Below are 19474 nucleotides of genomic sequence, written 5' to 3'. Positions count from 1 at the left end.
TGCCCTCTTACTAGCCTCCACAATTGCACGTATATTCAAGATTCACTTTATCATAAAGGGCTCCAAGAACATGAGTAATAAACAATCTTTTGGAAGGGGGGGTCCATCCTTATGAAATTTGGCCTTCAATCTTGTGTCACCTCATGCTAATAATCTTCTCCTAAAACTTGTTTACAAGCATGCTAGTTTGAGTATGTATGTGGAAATGATGCTTGGTTGTGCACCCAAAAATGTCATCTATGCGAAGGTGAAGTTATGATCACTGAAAGCTAAAGCTTATAAAGGTTTCATTGGAATCAAAGCTTAAAGTTCTTCCCTCTTACACAAGGTAGACTTGCGGTCTTAGCATATACTCTTTGGGAGCAATACGCTTTTCTCTAGCTTTTAAGCTATTTGATTAAAGAATTTTATTTTTAAAAAAAGAACACAAGGTGTTTAAATCTAATCAAGGAGAATAATGAGATTAATTGGCATGAAATCAAATTGAAGGAAGATGAATCTGAACACAAGGAACTCGTGTAATAAGGTATTTAGTACAAAGGTCTCATGAGGCACAACATAATCCCTCTTTACAATCCATGCTGCAAGGATTGATGCTTGCACATGATATGGTTCTTACAACAAGTATTATACATGGAAGCAACCACACAAACTTCAAACATTCAAGCATCACCATCCTTTATTTTGAAGGCACTTATGTCCATACGGACAAGGTGCTCAACTGCATCCAACACTTTGATGCCACCTTTGGAGTTGAGCCATTCATTGAGCAATCCAAGCTATGCCATGTAGCTATGTAATTCTGAAAGTTCATCTGTCAATGGTGGGGTAGTATGTGAACCCAAGGGACTGAGCCAAAGACTTGGTAAGAATGTAGAATTGCTATTATACGCAAATTTTAATGGAGGATGCAAAAGACAATGTGCTTACGGCGGTGTGGTCTTAAGCTAGAGAAGGAGTCGTCGATTCAAAAGTATGTAGATTAGTTTTTGGATCATTATCTCAAAGCCAATTCCCTTATAAAAATTTACTTATCAGAGCAAAAGCAACAATATTGTGTAGCATTGCACATATATGTTAATGTGCAAAGGCCTAAGACGGTCTTATAAGTCCTCCACCACTGCATGGTTGCCACGAAGATATTCTCTCCAAACAAGATACCTTATAAATATAAGGCATATGAGAAGAGTGAGAACGTCCCACTACAATGAGCGCATTTCCCAAGATCACAACAACAATGAAAAGAAGAAAGAAAAGGTTGTATACAAGGGCAAAACAAGCTCTCACACAAAGAGCTTGAAAATTATAAAAAGGAAAATTGGTTTTAAGTGTGGAGACCAAGGGCACACCTATCTTGCATGTCCCACAAGGAATTCGAGGAAGGACTTTCCTTATGTTACCCATGTCTCTTGTCCCATAAAGGTCAATCAAGAAGCTACTCAACCATATAATGCATTGGGTAGGGCTACAGGAAAATGTTTTCAGTCTCTTTGATCTTGTAACTTGATTTCCATTGAGTTAACTTAAAATTTTGGAGATCTTAAGAGGGCAACAAGTTCCAGCTACACCATTAATTGGGAAGCTAACGCTCCATAACCAAGAAGAACTCTTTGTATGTCCCTTGCTTCATGAGTATGTAATTCTAAGAACACCATAGATTCATCGCATGGCTGATCAACTTCAGTTTCCTAATAGAGTCATAAGATTTCATCATTGAGATAGAGCTATGAGTCTTAGTACTGAGGGTACGGAAAGTACAAATCCAAGAGTATCACATGTATCTAGACAAAGTTCAATAAAGTCTTCTCTTTTTTTGTATGATTTTGTCAAAGACTCCTCTCCCACCACCATAGAAGCTAATACCAACTTGTGTTAGAATCATGAAATCAATCACTTGTCTTTTCTTCAAACATATAGTAATTTATTTCTAGTTCTATCCCAAGTGAATTTCCTCTCTAAAGAGGGGATGATTACCATATGATTGAGTTAGTGTCCAGAATTACTCTTCATAAAAAAATCTTCTTATTGTATTTTTTTGCATACGAAGGAGCTATTTTTTAGGAATCATTTGTGTAAAGAGTAGAGTTTGAATGATGTTGTCTTGGTTGAGGGCATATTTGACGCATTAAGGGATAATTTGTGACTTGGTTGAGGTAATATCTCTCCTATTTTCACTCCTAAATGAGGGTCGCTTGCTTTGTGTACAAGCATCTATCTTCGTATGTGCGTAGAAGCTATTTTGATGTAGTCTCCTTGCTATGAAGAAGGAGGGATCTCTCTTTGCTTTGTAGCCATAATGAAGCACGATTAATAAAATATTTGTGTTGTTCAGAGAACCATTTTGCAGCCCAAGGCATTTGGAATAATTTTTGTGGTTAAAATTATTAGATATTGAGAAATGCTTGTTAATGTACCAAGTTATAATCAAGCTTGTTTAAAAAACCAAGTTCTCAAAATCATGACAACCACATGGAGGATTGGATTAAAAGCATCGAGGAAGCATCTGAGGTTGTAGAGACGTGCATACCTATTTATAGTTCTATTTAGCATATATAGCAAGGGCTATTTGATGCAATTTAAAAATGTTTCATTTGTTATACTTAGGCATGATGTATGTTCATGTCGAATTATTATTCAATGTTTATAGCAAAGCTCTTCTTTCTATTAGTTATTATTTTTTCATCTTCGCATTGCTTTTGACGAGTTAAAATTGGATTACTAAGGTCATCTTTAGGTAGTTTGTGCTTACTATTGCCTTTCAATAGTTGTTTAACCATTTATAACATATGGTATAGTTAGTTTTTTTTTAGCTATGAGCATTAAAATCTAAGTACTTCTACTTATCAATAGAAGGATGGTCTTGAGGATAGGCGACGAGCATAGTCCAATAAGAGCATATAGATATGTTAAGAATTGCTTCCCACAATGGTTGGTAGGCATATGACCACTATTGAAAATACCCTATTGAGAATCTTCATCAGGTCACTTTCAAGGAAGGTGACGAGGCCTTTTGTAGGTTCTAGATCATTGAAACTCAAGGCCTTGAATAAGAGAGAGCTTCTTGTCATCACACTGTCATTGACATGATTTATGTATGAAAATTGGAGGTAGACCTCAAAGGATGCATTGCATTCTTGCTAGGTAGGCAGCACATAGTTTTTCATCTTTTATTTTTTCAACCTTTCTCCCCCATTCCTACTTACATCAGCTTAAATGTTTTTTTTTAAGAAAAAAGTTTTCTCACTAAATATGCTTAACTTTAGTTTTGTCACATGTGTTTCACTGTTTGGATATTCCTTGTTAGGTAGCATTTAACAATGGTAATGGATAAGAGGTTGTACACATCTAGTACAACCAAAGAAGAGATAGTATATAAGTCGACAAGTGTATCTATGTTCATTTTGTACTTTGTTTGCATACTTCCCTTTTCTCCACACACTTGTGAGAGCAAAAAAATGGATTTTTTGATGGAGATATAACTGGAGATAAACACGTACATCTTCTTAAGAAGAAGCACATGCTTTATATTTGTTTGCTAAAAAAACTAGAACCTTTTTGAAGATTAAGACCAAGAAATAAAGGACGTGTAATTTTTGGGAAAGGACATGGTTGTTGTATTTAAGTTGCCCATGGGAGTGGATATACACACTCGATATGCTTTATACATTTCAAATAAAATTTCCAAGACAAACAAAAAATTTCAAGAAAGGCAAACTTCTAGTTGAATATACATATCACTTGCTTTTCTCTGTTTTCTTTTGTCCCTTACTCACTTTTGGTCGTTTATTGATTGATAGAAACCTTATTTCCCCACATTTCTAATGGTATGCGTCATTATTATTGGGTCGTTGCAGTCTCTATCTATGTTACATTATGAACATGACTCTCACTTCTATTATGGATAGCATGATGCCTGTAGAGAAGTTTATTGACAAAAAAAAAGTATATATCACATCTTGGAGCCTTTCAATGTAATGCTTATATGCATGTCTTGGATGAGAAGCAAACAAAGTTGGATATGAAAGCTAAAAAATGTGTGTACATTGGTTATTCCCTTGAGGCAAAAGGGTACAAATATTACAAACTGTCATAAGCAGCTGAGATTGAGCAACGGTGTTGTTTTTCATGAGTTGAAGAGGCAGTATGTTGATGTAAAAGATGATCTTCAAACTATTGTAAAGGAGAATGTGGCCGCTAAAAATGTAGGTGCACAATAACAAGTCGTAAGTGGAATGGAAGGGTCACTTAGTTAAATTAATGTTGAAAATCCATGGAGTGCTAGGTTACATGAGATAGTAAGTCTTTCAAATTCATCAAATGTATCAAGGAAAGGGATAGAAAAGGTCGAGGATGCCCCAAGGATGCCAATTTGAGTGTAGGTCATGATTATGGTGATTCCAAGTCTTGATGAAGAGTTTTGAATACACTTTGTGAAGACTCTCGGTGCAAGAAGGATGCAGAGAAAAAATAGGACACCTACATCTGGCCTGGAGTAAAGTCTTGATGAGAAGTTTAGAATATCCTTTTTGAATATTCTAGATGCAAGAAGAAAACCCACAAAAAATTAGGCACTTGGTGGTGATCTTGGACCATGTACATGTGGGAAAGAAAGAAATCCTAAATAGAGATTTATGATAGCTATGTGGCTCCTTTTGTGTATATATGGCAAGGATAGTGTACGATGTAGAAACCACTTGCTTTGCGGACATTATTGGAGATGCAAAGTGGGATCAACCTATGTATGACGAGATGCCTGGCTTTGATGTAGCATGAGACATGAGATTTGTGTCATTGCCAAAATAAAAGAATATGAGTGGTTCTAAATAATTTAAAAGGTGAAACATAATGCAAATGGCTCAGTGAACAAGGACAAAGATAAACTGGTAACAAAGGGCTATGCACAAACTTATAGCGTTGATTATGAGGAGGCATTCAACCCCTTAGTTGGGCTACTGTTTGTATTGATATTGTAGTGGCTATAACAAAAGGTTGGGTTTTGCATCTGATGGATGTGAAGAATGCATTCTTGCATGGTAATTTCAAAGAAGAGGTGTGTATGGACCTAGCACTTAAAGATCACAATGTGAAACATACAAAACATGTATGTAAGTTTGAGAAATCACTTCATGAATTGACGGAAGCTCATAAAGCTTAGCATGAAAGGATTGTAGTCGAATTGTTACCAATATTTTTTTAATGGCAAATATGGATCACTTCTTCTAGGTGTGGCCAAATCAATTAGCAACAGTGATCATATGCATCTATGTGGATGAGTTGATTGTTGGTGGCAATCATGAACCGTAAACTTTAACATGTAAATAGTCTTTAGGAGCAAGATTTTGACATAAAGGATTTAGGAGAGTTGCAAAATACTTTTAACCACTTACATTATATGCAAAGAAAAGGGTAAATGACTCTCACAAAGGCAATATGCATTGCATATGTTGTCAAAGTGAGGTATGACTAATTGTGCTTCTACCACTATGGCCTTAGATCATAATTTGAATGTGCAAGTTGATTGGGTGATATGCTTGAGGATGCCACCATATATAAGAAGAATTGTGGGTAGATTGATCTACTTGACAATCAATCGGATGACCAAAAATCAAACCATCGATACTGCAATGAAAACCTAAGCAAAAGTTTTATCAACCAAAATTTCCTCTGTAACAAAAATTTGAGTTACATGGTTGGGTTGAAGAGTTAGCCTATACAACTTTTTAGCAAATGACATTTGGATGTAGTGAGGTCCACATTACTCTATGTGAGTGCTACATTGGATTATATGTTTTCACTTTAGAGTTAGGTTACATGATACATCATTCACAAAATGTTTTAAACATGAATAATGATTGTATAAGGGGTTCAATCATATTATACGATGACACGTCACTATTTTTAAAAAGGTCACATTTGTTCTTACATACCGATCCATTAATTTATCGATCGATTATCTTATCAATCGATAAAATATTCAATTGATAAGTTAATTGATTGATTTGAAAGGGTATAAATACTGTTGATTTTGCCCAGTTTAACATCTCTCACCTTCTTTAAGCTATAAGGTTAACCCAAGCAATGAAAGGTATTGAGATTTGTTATTAGAAATTATCAAATATATTTTTTAAACAAGAAATCTTTAATTGGCTACTTAAATGTAGCTTGAACATAGAATACTTTAGTTGTAAGTACCTAAGCCACTATCAATATCGAATGCAAGGGTTCCCATTATAAGAGCAAAGGAGTAATCATGGATCCAAACGACGAGAAAGATTACATTGAAAGCAAATTATTTTGAGTAGCAACATCGCTTGTCTCTTCGTAAGAAACAAAACTATACAACGATCAGACCGTAGAGAGAAACATGTAATTTGATAGCTCACAATATGTTGGAGCTATGCTAAACCTAAAAAGCAATGCACGAAGTAGGAAATGCCATAGGCAAATCAAACAATATGCATGCTATCTATTGTCTCCTAAAAATGCACCTCAAGCCAAACCGATGAGTTAATACAAAAGGTATGATCTTTTTTTTTTTCTAAATTATCAAATAAACAAACACAATAATGTTTAGACTCCAACCCCTGAACTAACTTTGAGATAGAACGTAGATCGTGAGTATGTATCTACTCTACACACCCCATATGCAAGTGAGACAAGTCAAAAATGCATCAAAGAGGCATATAGGTACACATATTTGAAAGCGTTTAAATATTTTATATTTTCATAGTTGAAAGTATAGTTAATCATGTGTGTGTAACTAGATTGAGGATATGTGATTGCAAGCTAGAGAGAGTGTATGATTGTAAGTAGGTAGAGAGTGTTTGTGTGCGAGCCAATAAGTGACACGCGAGAGAGAGAGAGAGAGAGAGAGAGAGAGAGAGAGAGAGAGCTATACATGTAGTATTGATCAATAGCATAATCATTCGACATTTTTCACAATTACATAACTGTTGATGAACGATTGATAAGCCTATCTGTCGATTAACTAATAATTTACTCGTTTATTCATGTATAATTTGAGAATATGCGTTTTACTTTTGAATTATACGAAATTTTTTCATTTTTCGATCGAATATATGCAACGAAGGGGAGTGTTGCTATCACATGGAGTAGCAAGAAGCAACCCACCATTCAGGTGCTCAGTAGAGAGACCGAGTATAAAGATGTTACATTGGTAATATGAGTGCAAATGATACTTGATGAGTTGAGCATACAAGTTTGCTGCAACAACCCTAGCAATGTACAATTAGTGTAAAACCTAATGTTGTACTTGAGGACAAAACAAACTGAGGTGCACTACCACTTTATCATAAGACAAGGCATTGCTAGCGTTATTAAGCAATCACTATAACAAATGCATGAGTAGATTGTAGACATCTTGATGAAGGGGGAGGAGAGAAGCTGAGGTAGTTTGAAGGTATGTTTAAAGTTGGAGAGATGGCATTTTGAGCTTGAAGGGGAGTGAAACTTATGTGAAAAGAAAGCCCTTGTCAAAATCTCCTCATGCCCCATGCTAATCCATCGTGACTTAAATATTTTAATAATAGAGTAGAGACAAGCAAAACGTGTTCCCTGTAACTGTCCTTTTATTGGGGGTTTCACCCTATTGTCACCTTCAGGCTTCAAAGGATAAAAATGAAATAAAAGTAATGCCTCCATAAGAAGAAGGGCAGTGTTGTATGAAATCCACTGAGCTCAGAATAAATAAAATACACGTGGGCGGCGGCTGGGAAGTTGAAACCTGCCTGCCTACCTGGGGCCCGAAAGCTCAGAGTTGGAGAGCTGCGTGGAAGCAGTCTTTTCGGTGAAGCAGGACGTGATGAAGATGTGTGGATTGCCGGAGTAGCTGGACGATGACGCCTTCCCCGCAGATTGGATTCGCATGGCAAACTCCAACAAGGATGGCGCATCTTCCACCTCTGCATGTCCTTCCAGTATCCTTACCACCGTCGTCATGCAAGGCCTGATGTTGGGATCCTCTTGAATACACCACATGGCCACTTTGATGATAGTCTCCGCTTCCTTCCTCGCGTCCCATGTCATGCCCTGTAGCAGCCTCTCATCCACTATCTCCATCATCTTCCCATCCTCGACCATCATCACTGCCCATGCCGGAAAGTACCAGAAGGTGTTGCGCGAGAGATCAAGGTTTCTTCGCCCACTCACAAGCTCCAGCAACACCATTCCGTAGCTGTACACATCGCTCTTGCTCGTCACTGCTGCTTGCAAGAGCCACTCCGGCGCGACGTACCCTGGTGTGCCCCTCATATTAGTCACCACATCACTTTCCCCTCTGTCTATCAGCTTGGAGAGCCCAAAGTCAGACAGCTTGGCTGTGAAGTTCTCATCCAAGAGAATATTTTGAGGCTTGATGTCAAGATGGACAATGCGCTCCCGGGACTCCTCGTGCATAAAGGCAAGTCCCCTCGCTGTGTCTAGGGCAATGCTGTATCTGGTAGGCCAGTCCAGTATTTTGGAGTCTGAGAAAAGCCAGGTATCAAGCGAGCCATGAGTGACATGCTCATACACAAGCAGACATTGCGACCTTTGTGTGCAGAAGCCTCGCAGCCGCACCAAATTGAGATGGTTGATGCTTCCAAGAACAGCTACTTCCGCATGGAATTCCTTCTGACCTTGCCTTGCCCCCTCCAGCCTCTTCACAGCCACCCTCGACCCATCCACTAGGACGCCTTCGTACACTGATCCAAAGCCGCCTATTCCAAGTTTCTTGCTGAATCCTTCGGTTGCCCTATTCAGCTCCTTGAACGAGAATCTGGTTGGGAGGCCTGGCAAGCTCTCCAGGAATGCATCATCGGCATCCATGTCGGCCAACCGCTTCCTTATCTTGATGCCCAGCAGGGTGAAGCTCACCAAACAGAGCACCGCTATGAATGCAGAGACAATGATGATAACTATGACCATCTTGTTGTGAAGGGTGATGCTTGAATCATCACCTGTGGGTGTTGATCTGTTGTAGGGCGCAGAGGGCGGAGAATTGGTAGTGTTCCCCACTTTGATGAATGCACGAAAGCCTGTATCTGTAACGTTCTGTATACTCATCACATATTGATAATGATAGCAGTTTCTGGTGTTTTGTTGGTAAAATGCGACAGAGCAGTTGCAACTAGAGGCGCACGCAGATTTGCAAGTTTGCAAGGAGGAGGTTGTTTGGTAGGTATTGTCGTTGGCAAAGTAGTTAGCACCTGCGAGTTCAACAAAACGGTTGCCGTCCTTGTTGGAGCAGCTGGGAGCACGATTCAAAACACATCCAGAGGATGGATCTGAGGGGTTTCTTGCATGAAACAGAGTGCTGCCCGAGGTCACCAAAGGGCAACTACAAGACCCATGCGAGCTACATACTCCGTACGCTCCGCATCTGCCTGGGAGGGCACAATACAGGCTGCCGGAGAAGACTTCTTGATCAATGCCCCATCCATAATGCAGCCTGTACACGTAGGTACGGAAGTTCCCATCCGAATCGAGCCTGAAGAAAATGTCAGTGTTGTTGTCGTTGGATCCTACAGAAATGTTGAAAGAGTTGTAGCATTCAGGCGTTCTGCTGCTGCGCCTCTGTTGAAAGATCACAACTCCCCCTCCACTGCTGTATGTCATGGTGGTGCCCGCGCAGCGAGAAGAAGGGTACCGAACAGACTCGACTGTGTTGTTCTCGTCTATGGATGAGAAGCCCACCACCTTGTAAGGCAGGGGACCGGCGGGTGTGGAGGCATACATGATGAGACCTCCTTGCTCCATCATCACCGAGAATTTGCCATCGGAGACGTTGCTGAAGGAAACGCTGGCGATGAGCTGGGTGCCCGTGGCGATGGCTTGACCGGGCAGCAGGGTGTCTGACGGATGGTCAAAGCTTTGCCATACCACATCATTGCTGGCGTCGAGCAGCATCAAATTGCCGCGATTGTGCAGGGAGAGCCAGGGCCCGCTGCAGCGCGTGGAGGTGGCCCATGCCACTGAGCCATCCCCGTCGCGCACCACCAGGTTGCCTTCCGCTGTCAGCTCCACCACCGCATTTCCACTCACGGCCTGATTTCTGTTAGCCACCCACACCTGTTGCCCTCCCGTGCCCAGCGCCGTGGCCATGTCCACTTGCGCGCCGCTGCCCCCGCCCGGCGTGTACACCATGGCCAAATGGTACCTGTTGTTGCTTACCCCCACCCAACCCCATGCGAAGTTCATGTTGCTGCTGTTGAGCAACGCCTTCACTGATCCCACGCCACTACTCGTCATTGAGCCCCCAGCACGAGCCTCGAAGGCCCCTGCTATTGAGCTTCTAGCATCCACCCCCATCTGCCCCGCTATCAGTAGGCCATATATTACCATCGTCACGGTAGCCTGAAGCAAAGCACCACCCATGCCAGCTCCTCTTATGTGCGTAACCGCGCGCCGGCGCCTGTCAGACAGAGAGAGAGAGAGAGAGAGAGGGGGAGGGGGGGAGCTCACGAGCTCCGACACTCATTGTTAAGGATCATACCTATATGTGTGTGTGCACACTGCATACGCAAACGGGAGAGCCTGAGAGGGCGGGACTCGGGAGGACGAAAAGGTGTAGCCATCCAATGGCAACATTACATGGCAGCGCCGACCCAACCACCTTGTCTGATCACTAACTACACGTAGATGTACACTCTGTCACTCTGAGTGTGAAGCTTGAGGACTTTTAAGTTCCGACTTTTCACCTACTCTCGCACAAAGGCAAAAGGATGGGCTTTGGGCGGTCACAACACGGCTAGCCTGTCCTACCTGCGAATCAACCTCCAAAGTCCCGTCTTGTCCTTTAGCCCCCTCATCACTAATTGACCCCTCCCTCCCGAGGTGGATCAATGCCCCCCCCCCCCCAAACCCCCCCCCCCCCCCCAAAGTAGGCATCGCGAGGCGGGTGCAATCTGCACCGTCCAATTGTCATTTGAACTAGGTGTGCATTAAGAGTGAATTCGAGGGTATGTGCACCACACCAAATTCGGTGTGAACTAAGTGTGAACTAGAGAGGGTCTCCACACCGCACCAAATTTGGTGTAAACTCATACTCGGTGTGAACTAGGTGTAAACTTGTCCACGATGTCGTGATCTATAAACTTACCACACACGCACCTTTCAACGAGTGTGCGTTAGCGTAGTGGTTAGAGTCAATACCATGGGGGAGAGGGTAGCGGGTTCGAGTCTCGGATCCGAGAAAGTGGGAATCTTTTGCATTCCATAGGCAATCCAACGGTCACAATCAACCGGTGATCGTGAGCCATTGATCCCACCTTCCAAAAGGAGGTGTCATTTAGTAACGATGTTTTAGCCCCTTCATATGAGGATTTGGATTCAGATTTCACACTGCCTACCTAAAACAATTGTTTTTAGACGGCTCCGGGCTCTCCCATAGGCCCTCTAAGATGAGATTCAGACTCCCTGGAATAAGCATAGCTGAGAGGTACATTGTAGTATCCAGACCTACCACACCTCTAATCAAAAGAATGTCCACCTGCTTTTCAATGCCGATCGTAGGGAGGGCTTAGGACCTCTGACGCCACTGCAGAGCAGCCAATGGGGTGCACCAAATGAGCTCGACACTTCATTGTCGCTTCTGTTGCAAAGTTTCTCTTTCCTTGATGAGTTGCACTGTGCGAATGGCAACACGCTAGAACAAGAAGGAATGTGTGTGCACAGTGCAATAGTCTGAATGCACTCTAAAGGTGCCTAGGGACTCTAGGAGGGCCCTTCAAATTGAATTCAGCAACCCCATAGTGCAACAACACTAACAATTAGCACATTGTAGAAATTGTGGAGTCAACCACTATTGTTTTGCTAGGGGAGGCTCACCACCCCCCACATCAACAATCCGCCTTTTGTACCTGCACTACTCGGGCAATAACATCATGCCACCTACACGTCACCATTGCCTTCGACTGATAGCCACAAGGGCAATGAACTCCACCGACTTTATCTGGGAGTATGAGTCGCAGCCATGTTGATGAAGGACCGTCAAAACAAAGAGGGCCTTGCACTCGTATTGGGGCTATTGGGGACCCCTCTTATAGGAAATCCATAAAGGTGCCTTTGGGAGGGCTCTTCCCAAAAAAAAAAAAGTGCTCCATAGCCTATAAGGGGCTTGCGATCAAGAAAAGGCACCAGAGTGTTTGTTGAGAAGGCGGAGGTGATTGTTATGCTTTCACTAGGGTGCTTCATCCACCCCCCACATCAACCATTTGCCTTTACAGCCTGCGGAGTAGAGGAACCACGGGAACTTTTTATGGAAAATTGACGAGTAGGAAAAATTATTGAAAAAGCTCTCTCTAAGCACTTTGTGTTGGATTCCTAAACTTATGCAAAATTCTCCCTCTGCCAAATGTTGGTTACTGTCGCAGCTGTCGCCTATCATTGTGCTGCAACATTAACAGACACCGCTAGTAAGTGGTGGTTGGGTGGTTGGAGGTCTTATGTGCAATTCTAACAATGTGCATGCAAACAAGGTAGAGTATGTATAAAGACAATTATTGTAGTAGGTTTGAGTGTCAGTAAGACCCTTCATGCTTCATTTGCAATTGTTTTTTTAGTAATTTCCTCAATATCAATTCTCTACACTGACTTGGGGTAAGGTCACGTAACCGTGCTTTACTGTTATCCAGCTAGAGCAACTAATTAACTATTATGCAATAAGGTGGTTGGAGCATAGAGGACATCTGACACTCACCAAGAGCATCTTGAACATCTAACACTACTATTTAAAGCAAATCACGAACTGAAAATGTTGTTCAACGAAAAGAAGAGCAAGTCTTATGTCCTGAGTGCACACACACGCACACACACAGATCAGACGAGATACAGAAATAACATAAAAGAAGAGTAGAGACACAGCGAGACAGAAAAAGATAGAAATAGGGCACTCATCTCAATTACACTTCTATTCAATAATCCTTGCAAAAAAACTAAGTCCTTGCTAAAAGCGCTGCCTGCAACGGATTTCCGAATCCCCATGTTGTAGGCCCAAGCTCACAGGTGCTTGGAAATGAGTTGGCATAAGAAGGGAAGTGATGACAAAGGAAGTCCCAAGGAAAGACCACTCATTATATTTTTCCCTATGTTGGAAGCTAGGAAGGAATTCCTAAAGAAGAGACCAACACTCAAACAAACTGAGATATTTTTGGGTGATGACCTCACTCTAACACAAGTAGCACACATGCAAGAGTTGACGCCAGAGATCAAGGCGGTGAGGGAGAAAGGGAAAATTGATTTATTCAGGGGAGGGAGAGTAGTGGTGTTGGAAAAATGCACTGCATGATAATACAAGACCTATGGAACCAACCTTCAAATGGCAGCATAGGATAACAGGATCAGAGATGCCTCAAGTTGTTTTTGCTTGAGTTGTGCAGACACAGGGAGAGTCCCTTGAGGAGATTAGGCAATGGAAGATGTTCATAGAGGGAGATGAGCATGCTTCACAACAAACTTCAAAGGCCAATTACACTAGAGGTATATTAGTTGACAGAACCATTGAGCTCCGAAGAGCTAGACGCCCACATCTATGAGGGCGACCACGACATGCACGAAGGCTCCTTCAAAGGATTAGGACTATTCTAGCACGACAAGGGAGACACCCAGTACGACTATTTACAAAGGCGGACATTGACAAAGCTCTTTAGCAATCGATTCAATACTTTCTCGGCCAATGCCCGATGCGGGGCATCCTTGGCCATGGATGGTGATGATGATGATGATAATTCTAGTCTTTCACTTTACTTTATTTTTATTTCTGTACCGAGATATTGGATTAGATCCAGCAAGATCGTATCGGTAAGGTCTCCTAGGTCATTTTGAGCTTTTGAAGGCATTTAATATAACATTTCATTTCTTTGTCTCTCTCTCAAACTCTTGGTGCAAGCCCGCAGGTCTCTCTCTCTCTCTCTCTCTCTCTCTCTCTCTCTCTCTCTCTCTCTCTCTCTCTCTCTCTCTCTCTCTCTCTAAAGTTGGGCATGTGTGAGCGTGCAAACTGAAAATGAGCCTTTGAAAATGCCAGCTTAGTGTTTTACGACATCGTACAAAGCTGGGAGCAGCAGTGTGTTTTCGGACGTTGTATGAAGCGACAACCTCTCCCCATGCTGCAACACAAATGCTTGTGCATCCTACCACGTGCTCTCTCTCTCTCTCTCTCTCTCTCTCTCTCTCTCTCTCTCTCTCTCTCTCTCTCTCTCTCTCTTTTCGCCTAGACCAGCAACCGATGCATCTCTCTGTGGGCAGAGTGCACGAGTGGAGGTGGGGGGGGGGGGAGGAAGGTTGTGGCAAATGCAGACGGGCTAGGGTTAATACATAGGCAAAAGTGGGGGAAGGTACCAGTAGGCATCTCTCATGGTGAGTCCTAGCACCACCAATCTGCATCCCTCCCTCTCTCTCATGCTCATGCTAAAACCCAGTGTTAGCGCGCAGCATGTACCCCCATTTTGACCACTCATGGTTGTTGGACAAGGCTTTGAAGCTAGGGGCCAGCCAGGATGTTGCGATAGCGCCACCAATTTGCACCCCTCCCTCTCTCTCATACCCATGCTAAAAACGAGTGAAAGCGCTCAACACGTCCCCCCCATTCGGGTATGCAGCATGTACCCCCATTTTGACCACTCATGGTTGTTGGACAAGGCTTTGAAGCTAGGGGCCAGCCAGGATGTTGTGATAGCGCCACCAATTTGCACCCCTCCCTCTCTCTCATACCCATGCTAAAAACGAGTGAAAGCGCTCAACACGTCCCCCCCTTTCAACCACTCATGGTTGCTCGACAAGGCTTCGAAGCTAGGGGCCAGCCAGGATGTTGTGCATGTGCTGGCCATTTTTGACACTTTTTCATGCATGGCGCAACATCCTACCACACATAGATCATTTCGAGTCAGACCTCATTCAGTTGATGAATTTTTTTTCCAAGATTCGGGTATGCAAAAATTCAATGGTGTTACCATATACATGTGGTAGTGATGTGTGTGAACACACTAGGACCGTCGGAGCATTTTTTCCCTCTTTAGGAGGTTTTTTCCCCCGAGCATTGTATATATGCCCATCAGTCTAGGGCTATCTATCTTTCCATTGCATACTAAGTAACTCACTCTTCTATTGTGTGCCTTGAGCTTCCTTCGTCTTCTCCAAGCTGTGTGCGTTTCTCTGCAACCCTAATTCCAACAATTGGTATCAGAGCAGGTTGCGTCCTCCCAGGCTTAGTCGCCAGCTGCACACTCCTGCTCACTTTCTCCGATTTCAGTGAGCTTTGGCAAGCGTTCGCAGGTTGATTAAAATTTCAAGCAAGCTCGTAGAGCTTAATCTGCTCATATTTTTTATTCGTGCTCATTTCGGCCTCCGTTTCCACTACAGGCAGTACTCCACAGGCTATTTCGTCATTTTGTGCAGAATTTCAGTCAGTGTCGTTTTCTGTATAACAGGTGCCTCATAGTCTTCTACGGCTTGTGCTATATAGCACGTGTTGTTCCCACTCCGTTTCTCCTATTTTTGGGAAGATTTCACATCAGGTGCAGCATTTACCATGGCTGACAACAACATAAATGTGTTCAAGATGTTTGCTGTTGAGGACATATTGGATGGGGACAACTACCCTATGTGGGCTTATATGATGCAACATGTTCTTGTGTCAAAGGGCGTCTGGAACATTGTGCAAGGGATTGATGTATGTCCTAGTTCTGAGGATGTAGGCGATGTTGAGGATGTTGCAGGTCTTGTTGCAAGGATTGCTGCTATTAGAGTTGTTTTGACTACGACAGAACAAGCTCGTTGGGATGTAAAGGATGCGTAGGCTCATGCATTGATTGCGTTTTCTGTGAAGCACACCATTGTTCCTCACATTCGTTCAGCAAAATCTGCTAAACAGGCTTTGGATATTCTAGCAGGTCTTTATGCAAGCTGCAATGAGGCTAAAATCGCTTTGCTACGTAAAGAGCTGGAGTCGAAGATTATGCATGAGGAAGATGATATGGACACTTTCCTTGCTGGTGTCAAGGATACCAATGAGCAACTTACTTCTGTAGGTGAAGTCATTTCAGATAGTTCCCTTGTGCAGACTGTTCTTGATGCCTTACCAGATTTCTACCAGACTTTTGCTAGTACTTGGAGACTGATGACCCAAGGAAATCTTGAAGTTGTCAAGTTTGATGCATTATGCACATTGTTGTTGCAAGAGTCACTTTCCAGAAAAAACAGAACTAGGCAGAGTGCAGTGGAACAGGCTTTTATTGCTTCTCAAAGAAAGGGTGGTAACAGCGATGCGGCCACTTCTTATGGTTCTGCTGTGAGTGGCAAAACTTCTGTTCCTAATGCTTCTGCTGGCAGCAATTCGTCTGGAAATTCTGGTGATAAGGGCAAAAAGAAGACGCGTTGCCATTATTGTAAAGTTAATGATCACTTGATCAAGTCGTGTCCTAAGTTGAAGGCCAAAGAGGCTAAGAAGAAAGAGGGTGGTTCCACTGCAAATGCTGGTTCCACTACAAATGCAGCCATTGTTGAGTCTTCTGCGAAAGGAGACTGTAATGTTGATGTTGATGCAAAATGGGCTTTTAGTGCAGAGTGCACTTACAATCCTGCTGTCCATGATGCATGCTTGTCAGCTGCTGCAGATTCACATGTGTGGTATTTTGAGAGTGGTGCTACAAAGCACATTACCTCACATCGTGAATTGTTTACCTCTCTCGAGTCTGTCGCTCATGGGAATTCAGTCACTTGTGCCAACAACGCCTCTTATCCAGTTCAGGGGGTTGGAAAGATTGTGCTCACTGCTGCTAATGGCAGTTCCTTCACACTTGTTGATGCACTTTATGTACCTGGGATCAAGAAGAATCTCTTGTCTGTATCCGCACTTGCTAGACTTGGACTTGTAGTCAAATTTGTGGATGACAGATGTACAGTTCATGATCTCAGTTTCGATGATGAAATTGTTGCATCTGGCCTTTTGTGCCGTGGGCTGTATAAGCTCACTTTGTATGACAAGTGTGGACAAAATTTTGCAAATGCTGTTGCAGATTCAAGGGCTAGATGCAAAACTTTGGCATGCACGTTTTGGTCATCTAAATTTTGCCAGTTTGCTGCGTTTGCAGAAATCTGATATAGTTGCTTCTTTGCCGCCTCTTGAAGCACCTGTCAAACATGTTTGTGAAGGCTGTATTTTGGGTAAGATGCAACGTTCTAAGTTTCCAAAGGATGGTTCAGTTCGGGCCACATGCAGGTTGCAGCTTGTGCATAGTGATGTTTGTGGGCCCATGCAAACTCTATCCTTGGGCAATTACCTGTACTTTGTGACTTTCATTGATGATTACTCCAGGTATGCATGGGTATTTTCGCTTAAAGCGAAGTCCGAAGTTTTTATGTGCTTCAAACAATTTATGGCTATGGCTGAAAATGTCTCGAAATGTACTATGGGCACCCTCCGTTCCGATCGAGGGGGGGAGTATATGTCTCATGAATTTAATGCATTTCTGGCTAGTCATTGGATAAAACACCAATGTACAGTGCCTTATACACCTCAGCAAAATGGTGTTGCTGAGAGGAAAAACAGGTCACTGACGGAAATGGCACGATGTATGGTCAAAAGTCAAGCTTTGCCGCATTCTTTTTGGCTTGAGGCCATTATGTGTGCCACTTATGTACTTAACAGGTGTCCTACGAAAGCTTTGCAGTCTATTACTCCATATGATGCATGGCATGATAGAAAGCCTTCTATTGAGCACATGCGTGTTTTTGGTTGTTTGGCATATGCTTTGGTGCCACAAGTGCAGCGCAGAAAATTGGATGATAAGGCTGTCAAATGTATTTTTGTTGGTTATAGTGCTGAAAGCAAAGGATACAGGTTCTATCATCCGCAAACAAAACGTATTCTGGTTTCACGGGATGTAGTGTTTGTCGAAGATTCTGTTCAGCCCTTGCTGTCATGTACTAGAGAGAGTAATGTAAGCTCACAGGACATTTATGACACTTTGTTGCCTCTTTTTAGTGGTGGAAATACGAATGTAAGTTCCAATGAGGCAAATGTACAGCCTATGGGGGTTTCTGAAAATGTTCTAGATCAGCCTATTACTGATGCAGATGTACATGATGTACTTGATGAGGACAGGGCTGAAAATGAGCAGGCTAGAGGTATGCCAAAATGGCTAGTGCACACTTTGCGTGACAGTAAATTGGATGCACCTTTGTCTAGTCGTACTCGTTCAGGCTCTCACAATGCATCTTATGCATCAGATTGTTATGCTTTGGCTGTGTCTAGCTTACATGATGTTGAAGAGCGTCTGACTTTTGATGAAGCACAAAATTCAGAAAATTGGATGGTTGCCATGCAATCAGAATATGATGCACTTATAGAAATGACACATGGAACTTATGTGATTTGCCTCCTGGCAAAAAGGCCATTGGTACGAAGTGGGTTTACAAGTTGAAACGCAAGCCAGATGGTGAGATCGATCGCCATAAGGCTCGACTTGTTGCAAAAGGTTATGCACAGCAAAAAGGCATAGACTATGAAGAGACTTTTGCTCCCACTTGTCGTATGAGTACTGTGCATTTTCTATGTGCATTGGCAGCTCATTTTGATTGGGATGTACATCAATCAGACATTGTTACTGCTTTCTTGAATGGTGACATATTTGAGGAAGTTTATGTAACGCAACCTCGCGGTTTTGTCATAAAAGAACAAGAGGACAAAGTGTGCAAATGTAACAAGGCTTTGTATGGCTTTGTATATGTATTTAACAAGCCACTTCGAGTTGTGAGGCTGAGTACATGGCAGTCTTCACAGCTACGGTTGAGTGTGTATGGCTCAGACGCCTTATGGCTGATTTGGGTGTTGTACAGGACACTGCCAACACTATCTACACTGACAGTCAGAGCGCATTGGCAGTTGCGAGGAACCCAGTTTTTCATGCTCGCACAAAGCACATTGAGGTGCATTACCACTATGTCAGGGAGAGGCTCTCAGCAGGAGAGATCAGCTTGGCTTATGTGCCAACACAGGACAACCTTGCAGATCTTTTCACAAAGGCATTGTCTCGTGAGAAGCTTGAAGCTTTCCGCAAAGCTTTGGGCTTACTCCCCTTTGTGGACTAATCCTGTCCTCAGGGCATGGCACTTCCCTTTACTCATGCGCCAACTCTCGTTCATCGCATCACTCCTGGGGGGATTTGTTACCATATACATGTGGTAGTGATGTGTGTGAACACACTAGGACTGCCGGGGCATTTTTTCCCTCTTTAGGAGGTTTTTTCCCCCGTGCATTGTATATACGCCCATCACTCTAGGGCTATCTATCTTTCCATTGCACACTAAGTAACACACTCTCTATTGTGTGCCTTGAGCTTGCTTCATCTTCTCCAAGCTGTGTGTGTTTCTCTGCAACCCTAATTCCAACAAGGGGTGAAGACTCATGTGGGCGTTGCGATTTCTAAACCAAGAGAGGCACACATAAGGGCATTCACTATGAGAAAGGTAATGGAGCACT

The 19474-nt window shown here is 42.7% G+C and overlaps 1 protein-coding gene across 1 annotated transcript; it reads right to left on the bottom strand.

Annotated features, from left to right (window-relative positions):
* Nucleotides 1-7313: 7313 nt before the first annotated feature.
* LOC147448168 (G-type lectin S-receptor-like serine/threonine-protein kinase SD2-5) lies at nt 7314-10515 on the bottom strand. Its single transcript, XM_086524024.1, has one exon. The coding sequence runs from the start codon at nt 10372-10374 to the stop codon at nt 7753-7755; it is 2622 nt and encodes an 873-aa protein (XP_086380150.1). The 5' UTR covers nt 10375-10515; the 3' UTR covers nt 7314-7752.
* Between the last annotated feature and the right edge of the window lie 8959 nt (nt 10516-19474).

Source organism: Adiantum capillus-veneris, chromosome 11 (genome assembly GCF_014529385.1).
Source record: "Adiantum capillus-veneris isolate H3 chromosome 11, ASM1452938v2, whole genome shotgun sequence".
NCBI lineage: Eukaryota > Viridiplantae > Streptophyta > Polypodiopsida > Polypodiales > Pteridaceae > Adiantum > Adiantum capillus-veneris.
The sequence above is the reverse complement of the archived record's forward strand: the minus strand, read 5'-3'. Positions and strand labels throughout refer to the sequence as shown.